The sequence below is a fragment of the Pogoniulus pusillus genome, chromosome 7, assembly GCF_015220805.1.
Source record: "Pogoniulus pusillus isolate bPogPus1 chromosome 7, bPogPus1.pri, whole genome shotgun sequence".
In the NCBI taxonomy this organism is placed as follows: Eukaryota; Metazoa; Chordata; class Aves; order Piciformes; family Lybiidae; genus Pogoniulus; species Pogoniulus pusillus.
The window spans coordinates 38,128,816-38,141,071 of NC_087270.1; the positions used below are offsets into that span (position 1 = coordinate 38,128,816).

A 12,256-nucleotide genomic window follows, 5' to 3' on the forward strand; every position below is an offset into this window, starting at 1 on the left:
ATTGACCTCAGCCCACCCATCCTGCCTGTCTAGGTCCCTCTGCAGGGCTCCCCTACCTTCCAACAGCTCACCTGCTCCTAGATCATCGAGTCTAACCCCCAAATGAGAAAGTGAGAAGGGTTTGCCCACCCTTGTGAGAGGATGCTGGCTTTGGAGCTGAGCTGAGCACCTCCCTGTGGAGGGATTCACTCCTCTCCCAAGCTGGGGCTCAGCAGGGCAGCCAGCAGTACTCTCTCATTTATTGCTTTCCAAACGTTTTTCTCTGAAGGAAAGACAACCACAGAATTAAAAATTATGAATGACGATGAAAATTGTCTTTTAATGAGCCACATCTGAGCTTTTTTAGGCAGTGACTTGCATCAGGATCAGATACTCAAAAGACCAAGGCTCTCCAAACACCAGACAGCAAGGGAAGGCCCACCCTGTGAAACCTCACGAGTACCATGAGCTGTGGAGGTGTCAGCCCCCTGAGCCTTCCCCTCTGTGAGAAACTCTGAATATTAGGGGCAGGAATCACTACCTGGAGCTCCAATTTGACAGCTGCAGGTTACCCTTAAACAGATTGGCTAGGATGAGGAGCTCTAATGATTACAGAAACAATTGAAACCATTGTAAAGTGCTTGTAGGCCAGCCCCACTGTGATAAAGCAGCAAGAAAAGCGAGACAGGAGAAAATGTTGTCATCTAAACCATGTTACACAGCTAAAAGTCAGAAAGAGGCTTTTTAAACACCATCCTTTCAGTAATAAAGAGCTTTTATGAAAGGATTTTTAAGGCACTGTGATGGAACAGCAACTTTAAGACTTAAAAGCACAAGGGGACACCAGCAAAGCTGCCCCTGAAGGGAAGGAAATGGGAGGTGTAAAGCTGCTGCTGGTTGAAATTGTTTGGATAGTTCAGTGTTTGTGGCTGGAGAGGTTTAACACAGCCTCCAGAGGCTGCTGCTGGCAACAGTTAAACCTCCCTTCTGTCCCTCAAGCCCTGCCACCTTCTAATGTGAAGTCCTCTAGTAAGCAGAACATGGATTACTCATGGAGCTGGGAGGAGAGGATGGGGCTGGGAGCTCACCCCGAGGTGCTTGCTCCCCTCTTTCTGAGGTGCACCGGACGAGTGCACAGTGTTGACCCACAGGGCATTGCTCTTAAAGCAGTGACCTTGAGCTCTTGGGAGCTCTAATATAGTTTCTGATTCCAAATGCCAGATGTTTCTGCAGCACCAACCACAGCTGAAGGCAGCAGCAACACCACCAAGGAAAGATTACCTGCAAAAACAGGCACCAGAAGGACACAAGGAAACATCTCTCTGGAGATCCAAACGAGGCTGGGCACTCCTCAGGGGGATTTCCCAGCAGCAGCAATGCTGCAGTCCATGGAAAACATCTGCAGCTTGAGATCATTCCCTGCAGGCAGGGCAGCTGGGGACAGCCAGGGTGGTTCAGGGTGCTCCATCCACCTTTTCTTCAGCACTTCTGAAGGTGCAGAAGACTTTGTGCAGGGCTGTGTGGCGAAACAGCTCAGAGTGAGCTGCTGCTGTCTCCTCTAGAGACTCATGAGGCTTCACTGGTGGGAGAAATGGTTGAGTGAAGAAAGAAAAATCATGTTGGCAGCAGGAAATTATTTGCTTCTCATTCCTCTCTTGCCCCCTGGGAGTTCTATTTCTCATAACCCTTCTCCCTCCTTCCTAACCTTTCATGTCCTGCAGCTCCCACATGGGTTTTGATGGCTGCAGAGCACAAGTGCCTTAAGAAGCATCCACCACTGAAGGGAGAGGACAACAAAATGTGGGGGGCCTCTGCCACCTGGTTGTTATCTTATCTCAAAAGACACTGAAATTTGTGAGCAGAGACAGAACTACACCACCCTTCATCAAGAGATGAGAGGGGAAATGTTGGTACAATTCATGGCACCTCCTGCAGCCCAACTGCAAATCAAGAACTACAGAATGGTTCAGGTTGGAAGAGACCTTTACAGTCATTGAGTCCAGCATCACCAGGCCACCACAAAACCATGTTCCTCAGCACCACATTTACGTGGCTTTTAAGTCTCTCTAGGGATGGAGACTTCACTACTTTCCTAAGCAGCCTGCTTCAGGGCTTGACAACTGTTTTGAGGAAGAAACTGTTCCTCGTGCCCAGCTGAGACCTCCTCTGGCACAACCTGAGGATAATTCCTTTCGAGATATCACTTATGACTTGGGAGAAGGGACCAACCCCCACCTCACTCCAACCTCCTTTTAGGGAGTTCTAGAAAAGCAGGTCTCCCGAGGCTTGGACCATGACTGACAACAGAGAGGAGACTTCATCCCAGCTCTGCTCGGAGCTCCATCTAGCTGCACCACGGTCCACATGCTCCACAGCCCCTCCCACCCAGAGCTGGGAACATGAGAAGGCAAACGAGAGCACGACTCCCAGCTTGGCAGTTGCAGCAAGCAGTTAGGTCCAGGACTGTGCCATGCCATAATGTTAGGGCTGCACTCAGCACTACTTAGGCCACAGCTTGAGTGCTGTGTCCAGTTCTGGGCCCCTAAATTCAAGAGATATATTGAGATACTGGAAGGTGTCCAGAGAAGGGCAACAAAGCTGTTGAGGGGCCTGGAGCACAGCCCTGTGAGGAGAGGCTGAGGGAGCTGGGGGTGTGCAGCCTGGAGAAGACCCAAACACTGAGTGCCACAGAATCAACCAGGTTGGAAGAGACCTCCAAGCTCATCCAGCCCAACCTAGCACCCAGCCTGGGCCAATCAACCAGACCATAGCACCAAGTGCCCCAGACAGGCTTGACTTCAACACCTCCAGGGATGGCAACTCCACCACCTCCCTGGGCAGCCCATTCCAATGCCAATCACTCTTCTCTGCCAACAACTTCCTCCTCACATCCAGCCAATACCTCCCCTGCCACAACTTGACACTCTGTCCCCTTCTTCTCTTGCTGCTTGCCTGGCAGAAGAGCCCAACCCCACCTGGCTATTGCCTCCCTTCAGGTAGTTGTAGACAGCAATGAGGTCACCCCTGAGCCAGATTGGATGGGCAAGGAGCTTCTGAAGGAATCTAGAAGGAAACCTCATCTATCTGCAGATCCACTACAGTGTCTGAACACTCCACACCCCCAGGCAGACCTCTGCACTGTTCACCTACCTGTGCAGGAAACAATGACCTCGGTGGGGAGGCTGCAACAGAGATCTCCGTAGATCAGCCTGGCGCTGAAGGGAAAGGTCTTGTCCTCACTTGGCATCTTGTAGTTAAAGACCAGCAGGTTGCACAGGGAGTTCCTCTGCAAGCTTCCTTCAAGTTGGTCTGAAAAGTGTTCCTGAAGAAACAAAGACAGCTCTGAAACATGAAGTTAGCTGAGAGCTCCCCAAGTGAGAGAGCTCTCATCCCCAACCTAGGTTTATCTTCACACAGTAACTGATGAAGTTCTGGGAATGGGAATCATGAGAACTTCAGAGCAAACCACTAAGTCTCCACACAGCCCTTTGGAGACTCCTGCCACTTGGTACCACAGGGGGCACAGGATGGTTGAGGAGCCCTGCTGTGAGCACTGGTACCTGTAACTGGTCTGCCTGGTACTTCCTCCCGGCGTAAGCGTTGAGGTGGTCAGACAGGACGGACAAGAAGCGCCTGATGTCCGTCTGCAGGTACCTCTTGGAGATCTGCTCCAGGGGGATGAAGATGGGGACAGAGTGGCGGTGAATCCGCACTGCTGGCTTGGTGAGAAGGTCCAGATAGTAGGAATCCAAGTAGGTGCCCTCATAAGCTGTGCTGATGGAGAAACACACTCCCCGCTTGGTCAGCTTCCCGCTGATGCCTTGGGTGCAGAGAACCACACAGTCACTCTGACTGCAAGAGACCTCCGAGAGCATCCAGTCCAACACTAAGCCAGCACTGACAGGGCACTGCTAAACCATGTCCCTCAGCACCACAGCTGCAGGGCTTTTACAGCCCTCCAAGAATGGTGACTCCATCACTGTCAGAGAATCAAGCAGGTTGGAAAAGAGCTCCAAGCTCATCCAGCCCAACCTAGCACCCAGCCCTGCCCAACCAACCAGACCATGGCACCAAGTGCCTCATCCAGGCTTGGCTTCAACACCTCCAGGCACAGAGACTCCACCACCTCCCTGGGCAGCCCATTCCAATGCCAATCACTCTCTCTGCCAACAACTTCCTCCTAACATCCAGCCTAGACCTGCCCTGGCACAACTTGACACTCTGTCCCCTTTTCTTGCTGCTTGCCTGGCAGAAGAGACCAACCCCACCTGGCTCCTCATAGAATCATAGAATCATGTCCACCCTAAACCTTCCATGGCACAACTTGAGGCTGTTTCCTTTTGTTCTGTTGCTTGTTCATAGGGAGAAAAGACCAACCCCACCTTGCTACGATCCCCACCTTGCTACAACCTCCTTTCAGGCAGTTGTGGAGCATGAGGAGGTCTTCCCCTGAGCATCCTTGTTTCCAGGCTAAACGATCCCATTCCCTCAGTTGGTCCCCAGAGGACCTGTGTTCTAGACCCTTTGCCCTTCTTTGGACACACTCCAGCCAAACCCAGAGGGTTTACTCAGTGCTGGTCACTGCAGAACATCTTTGCTGGGACATCTCAGACTGCCATAGGGACCACACTAACTCAGGGAGCTCCCAGGGGGGTTAGAGGCTCCAGAAAGTTTAGGGACATAAAACTGAGCAACTTTTTAACAAGTGATCTGTAACAGAATCACAGAATCCCTGCGTGATCAGGGTTGGAAGGAATCTCTGGGGATCATCCAGTCAAAGCAGAGTCACCCAGAGCAGGATCATACCCAAGCAGGTTTGGGATCTCTCCAGAGAAGAAGACTCCACAACCTCTCTGAGCAGCCTGGTCCAGGGCTCCAGCACCCCACAGGAAAGACATTTTTTCCTCATGTTCAGACAGAACCTCCTGAGTGCCACTTCATGGCCATTGCCCCTTGCCCTGTTGCTGGGCACCACTGAAAAGAGTCTGACTCCATCCTCTTGGCCTCCACTCTTCAGCTATTGATCAGCATTGAGAAGATCCCTTCTCAAAGTTGCTCCTCTCCAGGCTAAGCAGCCCCAGGTTTCTCAGCTTTTCCTCACAGAGATGCTCCAATCCCCTCAGCACCTTTGTAGCCTCTGCTGGACTTTCTTCAGTAGTTCCCTGTCTCTCTTGAGCTGGGGAGACCAGAACTGGACTCCACTAGGGCAGAGTAGAGAGGGAAACCAATTCAAGCAGCTTAATGGTATCTTGAATTCCCAGTAACTGAACTACAGTGCCCATTTCAAACATGGCTTCAACACACCAGGGTTAAGAGGGTGCCCTGGGAGAAGGAAAGCAATTCCAGCACTCCCAGGGTCTCAGCAGGAAGGTTACCAGGGAAGCTACATTTCATATCAGACTCATTCTCCAAAATACAGCCCCTCAGCAGTGCAGCTGATGGCAGAACAGGCACAAATCTGGAGGCATTACCTGTGAGGTAAAAGATCTGCAGCATGCCCTTAATGCTTCTTATCTTCCACTCCAGCACAGCCCCAGCACTGGGCTCTGCTGCATCTGACACAATTCCTTCTTTCCCACTTTGCTACAAAAGCCAGAAGAGAAGAGAATTCAGCAATCACTCAAATATGTCACCTGCAGGGAACATAGTCAGGGTACAGAGAAACACCACCTCCCTTTTCTCAGAGCCAGGTTGTTTCAAGCAGAACAGAGGAGAAATGAAGCAGAAAAGGGGAGAAATGATGCAGAAAAGGAGAGGAAAAGCTGAAGAAAACACTTCAGAAACAGCCACACAGCTCCCAAGCAAGTAGATGTAGCTGTTTAGGACCAGGCCACACTGAAGAAAGGTGACAGCTGGATTGTATGTCACTTAAACAAAGAAAATGAAAACCAACAGCTGACCCTCTGTCAACACCCTCAGTAAATCTACCCTCTGAGAGCCAGGTCTTTGCAGCCAGCCCCTTCTCACCTTTTTTTGCTGCAGATCCACTTTAGCCCACAGTTCATCCCTCTGGATTCTTAGCTCCTCCACACTCTCTTTCCAGCTGGCCCTCAGTAAATCTACCCTCTGAGAGCCAGGTCTTTGCAGTCAGCCCCTTCTCCTTTTTTTGCTGCAGATCCACTTTAGCCCACAGTTCATCCCTCTGGACTCTTAGCTCCTCCACACTCTCTTTCCAGCTGGCTCTCAGTAAATCTACCCTCTGAGAGCCAGGTCTTTGCAGCCAGCCCCTTCTCACCTTTTTTTGCTGCAGATCCACTTTAGCCCACAGTTCATCCCTCTGCATTCTTAGCTCCTCCACCCTCTCTCTCCAGATGGCCTTCAGTAAATCTACCCTCTGAGAGCCAGGTCTTTGCAGCCAGCCCCTTCTCCTTTTTTTGCTGCAGATCCACTTTAGCCCACAGTTCATCCCTCTGGACTCTTAGCTCCTCCACACTCTCTTTCCAGCTGGCTCTCAGTAAATCTACCCTCTGAGAGCCAGGTCTTTGCAGCCAGCCCCTTCTCACCTTTTTTTGCTGCAGATCCACTTTAGCCCACAGTTCATCCCTCTGGACTCTTAGCTCCTCCACACTCTCTTTCCAGCTGGCTCTCAGTAAATCTACCCTCTGAGAGCCAGGTCTTTGCAGCCAGCCCCTTCTCACCTTTTTTTGCTGCAGATCCACTTTAGCCCGCAGTTGATCCCTCTGCATTCTCAGCTCCTCCACCCTCTCTTTCAAGCTGGCCAGCTTCTCTTCTTGCTGCTGCCTTTCCTCTTGCCTCCTGCCTGCCTCGTGTGCCTGTGCCTCCAGCATTTCCAGGTGGGTGAACACCCCTGAGAGGAAAAAAGCAGGACAGGTCAAAAATGCAGGCTGTGATGATCAGAGGTCTGCCCTGCAGCACCCAAATCCAGGGTGGGTTTGACTCAAGGAAAATGAGACCTCACAACACAGTGTTAGCAGGAAAGACATGACAAGGGGAGGTCCTCCTCAAAGCCCCTGCACACCTTCACCTGGTTCAGGTAGAATATTAATGCTACAAAATCATGCCTATTCAGTGCAGGGGTAGGGTTATTGCAATCACTTCTTGGAATAGGTGGAGCTCTTACAGTCAGTTCCTGGAACTCATTTCCATGCTCGTTGCCACCTGGTGGTCGTCTTTTGGGGTCTTTGGGAGGTCTTCCTCAGTCTGACCTCTCTACCTTTCGTCCACCTGGCATCAGTTGTGGGTCACACTCTTGGCTGGAGTTTCCAAATCTTTGAATACAGTATTATTCTTCTTCTTCTTCTCCATGAGAGTGTTTCAAGACCCTCTCAAGCTTAACCTCCCCCACGTTGTGTTTATCTGATTGATGCTGCCTAATGTCAGTGCTCACATAGTCACTGATTTAACTAGGTTTCCACACTCTATGTTCTGTAGCCCTTTTCCCATATCAGGGAAGTCACTTCTGGCCTCAAACATCTTTCCAACTGACTTCTGCAGGAGGACATGCTTTGCACTGGATGTCCCACAGCCTGCAACCCAGGCAGCTTCTTACCATCCCACGTGTCTGCTCTGCCTTCCTCCATCTTCCCTAGCCACTCTCCCCTGTGCAAGAAGGCAGACATCGTCTCTCCCCAGTCAGGATTTGTCCCTCAGGCAGCAGTGACGTGGGCACAATGACAGCTCTGCCTCAGGGAACCTCCTTCTTCCTGCTGCTGCTGCTGCAATGGGACTCCGAGAAGCACCACAGGCAGGGCTAGCACCTGTACTAGCCCCAGGCAGCTACAATCCAAACGACCTGCAAAGACACATGGCATCCCATCATTTGCTACGAGGCAACATCTGGCATCATTATGAGGAGAGGCTGAGGGAGCTGGGGGTGTGCAGCCTGCAGCAGAGGAGGCTCAGGGCAGAGCTCATTGCTGTCTGCAGCTCCCTGAGGGGAGGCTGTAGCCAGGTGGGGTTGGGCTCTGCTGCCAGGCAAGCAGCAAGAGAAGAAGGGGACAGAGTGTCAAGTTGTGGCAGGGCAGGTCTAGGCTGGATGTTGTTAGGAAGTTGTTGTCAGAGAGAGTGATTGGCACTGGAATGGGCTGCCCAGGGAGGTGGTGGAGTCTCTGTGCCTGGAGGTGTTGAAGCCAAGCCTGGCTGAGGCACTTAGTGCCATGGTCTGGTTGCTTGGCCAGGGCTGGGTGCTAGGTTGGGCTGGCTGAGCTTGGAGCTCTCTTCCAGCCTGGTTGATTCTATGATTCTCCCTTCAGCTAGATCGGGTTACTCAGAGCTCCATTCAGCCTTACCTGAGGTGCTTCCAGGGGCGGGGCAGAGCTATTCACCAGCCTCTACCGGCAGGACGAGCCCGAAGAGGCACCAGGACGCCGGAGAGGGTGGCAGGGAGGCACCGAAACTCTCCACGCCCGGGCGGGTCGGTGGGCGGGCGGAGGTCTCCACGGCAGAGGGTGCGAGGGGAAGCCGCCCAGGGGCTGAGGCCTGCTCCCCAGCGGCTCCGGCGCTCAAACGGCGCGCCGCCGCCAGGGGGACGTGACGTCACCTCCCCTGACGCCATTTCCGGCGCTTTTGCCGTACAGCGACATGGCGGCGCCACGCGAGGGCCGCACCTCCCAGCGGGCTGTGCGCAGCCGTACAGCAGCATGGCGGCAGCCGGGGCGGCGGCGCTGGTGCAGTACGTGGTGTTGCGCGGGGATCTAACCCGGCCGCCGCTGTCGTGGCCGCTGGGCGCCGTGGTGGCACAGGGCTGCCACGCCGCGCTGGCCGCCGCGCACGCACACCGGCAGCACCCCGACACCCGCGCCTACCTGGAGCTGGGCGGCGCCATGCGCACCGTGGTGCTGGAGGTGCGCGGGGCGGGCCGGGAGCCGCGGGGCAGGCCGGGAGCGGGGCGGCAGCCGCTCTGAGGTGGGCCCCGGGGGGCGCTGGGGGGGGCGCGGGCGGCTGCGGGGCTGCGGCGGCGGCTGCGGGGCGGTGCCCGGGCCCGGCGCGGGGGATGGGGAGGAGGAGATCGGCTGTGACTCGTTTTCTGTCACGCTTCTGGAGGGTGCTGCCGCCCGCCTCGCTCCGCGAGTCAGCTTGGCCCGAACCCCGCCCCTGCGGCCGCGCATCGCCCTCCGCTGTGGTCGTGCGGCCTTGGGCTTCGGAGTTACCGGTACCCTCTGTGAGCTCCCGCGGCCGCGGGAGCAGCTGTGGGTCTCGGGGTCGGGGTGGCCCATCCTGCTGCATTCATGGAATCATAGCATCAGCCAGGTGGGAAGAGACCTCCAGGGTGCTCCGGTCCAGCCGATCCAGCCTGTCCGTTCAGTCCAGCCTATCTAACCAAGATCTTCCAGTCCGGCCTATCCGATCAGTTAGACCTTGGCACTGAGTGCCCCGTCCAGTCTTGGACATCTCAAGGGATGGTGACTCCACCACCTCCCTGGGCAGCCCATTCCAATGCCAATCACTCTCTCTGACAACAACTTCCTCCTAACATCCAGCCTAGACCTACCCTGCCACAACTTCACACTCTGTCCCCTTCTTCTCTTGCTGCTTGCCTGGCAGCAGAGCCCAACCCCACCTGGCTACAGCCTCCCTTCAGGTAGCTGCAGAAAGCAATGAGGTCAGCCCTGAGCCTCCTCTTCTGCAGGCTGCACACCCCCAGCTCCCTCAGCCTCTCCTCACAGGGCTGTGTTTGAGTGGATCACTCCCTTCCCTGAGGCTGTGGCAGCTTTCTGGGTTCATCCTGCTGTTGGAGGCACCTCGCAAGTTCAGAGCACTGATGAGGGCAGTGTCTGTCAGGATGTGGGGTTTGGAAGAGTCGTTGCCTGATTCAGGTAGGCTTTCCAGGGGAAAAATGCCTGCATTTTTGAAGGCTTACAACCTGTGTTGGTTTACAGCCTTATTCCCTGTTCTGTTGCTGGCAGGAGCTGCTGATGCAGCCTAGGCCTGTTTGAACAAAATGTCTTTTGGGTAAGACATAAAGTATGGGGACTTTATATCTTTATTGTTGGTACAGACCAGGGGATTGAGTCCAGCATCAGTAACTTTGCAGATGACACCAAGCTAGGAGCAGCTGTAGAGCCGTTGGAGGGTAGGAGAGCCCTGCAGAGGGACCTGGCCAGGCTGGATGGGTGGGCAGAGGCCAATGGGATGAGATTGAACAAGGCCAAGGGCAGGGTTCTGCACTTTGGCCACAACAACCCCAAGCAGCACTACAGGCTGGGGACTGAGTGGCTGAGAGCAGCCAGGCAGGGAGGGACCTGGGGGTGCTGGTAGAGAGTAGCTGAAGATGAGGCAGCAGTGTGCCCAGGTGGGCAAGAGAGCCAATGGCATCCTGGGCTGGATCAGGAGCAGTGTGGCCAGTAGGACAAGGGAGGTTATTCTGCCCCTGGACTCAGCACTGGTCAGGCCACAGCTTGAGTGCTGTGTCCAGTTCTGGGCTCCTCAATTCAAGAGAGATGTTGAGGTGCTGGAAGGTGTCCAGAGAAGGGCAGCAAGGCTGGTGAGGGTCCTGGAGCACAGCCCTGTGAGGAGAGGCTGAGGGAGCTGGGGGTGTGCAGCCTGCAGAAGAGGAGGCTCAGGGCAGAGCTCATTGCTGTCTGCAACTCCCTGAAGGGAGGCAGTTGCCAGGTGGGGTTGGTCTCTTCTGCCAGGCAAGCAGCAACAGAAGAAGGGGACAGAGTGTGAAGTTGTGTCAGGGGAGGTCTAGGCTGGATGTTGTTAGGAAGTTGTTGTCAGAGAGAGTGATTGGCATTGGAATGGGCTGCCCAGGGAGGTGGTGGAGTCACCGTGCCTGGAGGTGTTGAAGCCAAGCCTGGCTGAGGCACTTAGTGCCATGGTCTGGTTGATTGGATAGGGCTGGGTGCTAGGTTGGCCTGGATGAGCTTGGGGGTCTCTTCCAACCTGGCTGATTCTATGATTCTGTGCCTGCCCATTGTAATACCTGAGTGGGCAGCCTTGGCCACCATCAGCATGAGTTGTCTTGTGTTGCTTCTTGTGGGTACCCAGCACTGCCTCCCACCCCAGACCAGACTTTGTTTCTTCCCCAGGCTCCACATGAAGCTGCCCTGACGGAGCTGTCAGAGACCCTGAAGCAGCACAGCGTTGACCATGAAGTGTGGACTGAGCAGCCTGATAACATGACCACATGCCTGGCACTCAGGCCCTACCCGAAGGACCAAGTGCACCAGTACCTGAAGAAATTGAAGTTGCTCAAGTAAGCAGGAACAGGCCTGGGCAACCTTCTGCTCCTGGGCCAGAGCTGAGCTCAGGCTGATGACAGAAAGCTGCTGGGTGTCAGGTGCGCTGTGCTAATGCTGAGAGCAGCAGGTGGTTGTCCCCTGGTGTGGAGCAGCTCTTTGGTGGGCAGGATTAAATGTTGCTCTGTGCAGTTACTGTGTTAATTTAACCTCCTGTCCGCCTGTAGTGGGCTCATGGGTCACACCCTGCCACCACCAGCAAACTTAGGAATGTCTCTGCTGCTTTTTGGGGATGCTTTTCCCCTTGATTTTGTCTGTCTGTCTGTCCGTCCATTCCAAGGGCTGTTTCCCCGTGCCTGAGATCTGCAAGCAGGACCAGGTGCAGCCATTGGGTGGGTTTGGTTCTCCTCATGGGTTTAATGCTGGTTCTGCTGCTGCTGCTGTGGCCCTGGTCCCAGTGCCTCTCCCATCTCCTTGCCCTGTGGCTGTGGTGTCACACCAGGTCCCTTTTTCCTCCTGTACCGGTGAGGCAAATGTGGCCATGGTTTTACTCGTGCTGAGGCAGTTTGTCCGTGGTTTCAGCCCCACTGCAGCACAGGATGACAGCCTGCCAGAGTCTCTGCGAACAGCAGGCGGCAGCATTGCTGCAGGCCTTGTCCTGCTGCGCCCTGCCTCCTTTACAGCAGAAATGGATGAGATGAGCCACTTGCAGCCAGAAAAAAAAGTGCCTTGTCAGCTAGAAGCACGTGTGCCCCACCTCTTCCCGGCCTGCTTGTGCTGCTAGTTCTGCTGTCTGCCCTTTCCCCCCAACAGTTTCCCCTTTTCCAGAACAGAAGGTGAGCACAGAGCAACTCCTTGCTGTGCCCCAAAGCCCTGCCACAGTGCTGGGGAACACTGAGCAGCAAACCCCTGCACAGTCCCTGCTAGACATGAGAGAACTGTCCCTGAGCTGTTTTCACAGCCATCATGCCCTCCCTCCCTGCCAAGCCCCTTAGTAATGCAGGGTCACCACAGGTCAGCTGCCCTCTCCCCAGTGCTACGCTCAGAGGTCAGCCCAGTGACTAACCACCATGCCAGACACACAGACACCATCTTTTACCTGCAGGGCTTTGGGATTTGAGAAGCTGGAGTCTGTC

General features: G+C 54.5%; 2 protein-coding genes across 2 annotated transcripts; one reads left to right on the forward strand and one right to left on the reverse strand.

The window, feature by feature from the left end:
* Nucleotides 1-292: 292 nt before the first annotated feature.
* Nucleotides 293-8,485, reverse strand: CENPO (centromere protein O). The gene is made up of 7 exons (XM_064146624.1): nucleotides 8,229-8,485; nucleotides 7,490-7,732; nucleotides 6,618-6,787; nucleotides 5,451-5,562; nucleotides 3,540-3,799; nucleotides 3,130-3,301; nucleotides 293-1,558 (listed from the first exon to the last, which is right to left on the reverse strand). The coding sequence occupies exons 2-7, from the start codon at nucleotides 7,557-7,559 to the stop codon at nucleotides 1,434-1,436; spliced, it is 909 nt and encodes a 302-aa protein (XP_064002694.1). The 5' UTR covers nucleotides 7,560-7,732; nucleotides 8,229-8,485; the 3' UTR covers nucleotides 293-1,433.
* On the forward strand, nucleotides 8,477-11,311 carry PTRHD1 (peptidyl-tRNA hydrolase domain containing 1). Its single transcript, XM_064146625.1, has 2 exons — nucleotides 8,477-8,783; nucleotides 10,971-11,311. Exons 1-2 carry the CDS (start codon nucleotides 8,580-8,582, stop codon nucleotides 11,139-11,141), a joined length of 375 nt encoding a protein of 124 aa, XP_064002695.1. The 5' UTR covers nucleotides 8,477-8,579; the 3' UTR covers nucleotides 11,142-11,311.
* The last annotated feature ends 945 nt before the right edge of the window (nucleotides 11,312-12,256 follow it).

What these genes read in the sequence shown, in the direction of transcription:
- CENPO (XM_064146624.1), bottom strand. Translation starts at nt 7,559, where the DNA reads ATGTCTGCCTTCTTGCACAGGGGAGAGTGGCTAGGGAAGATGGAGGAA. An exon ending in GCAGATCTTTTACCTCACAG is followed by an intron (nt 3,800 to 5,450) that starts GTAATGCCTCCA and finishes TCTGCACCCAAG; the next exon opens with GCATCAGCGGGAAGCTGACC. An exon ending in GGTCATTGTTTCCTGCACAG is followed by an intron (nt 1,559 to 3,129) that starts GTAGGTGAACAG and finishes TTCTCCCACCAG; the next exon opens with TGAAGCCTCATGAGTCTCTA.
- PTRHD1 (XM_064146625.1), top strand. Translation starts at nt 8,580, where the DNA reads ATGGCGGCAGCCGGGGCGGCGGCGCTGGTGCAGTACGTGGTGTTGCGC. An exon ending in TGCGCACCGTGGTGCTGGAG is followed by an intron (nt 8,784 to 10,970) that starts GTGCGCGGGGCG and finishes TTTCTTCCCCAG; the next exon opens with GCTCCACATGAAGCTGCCCT.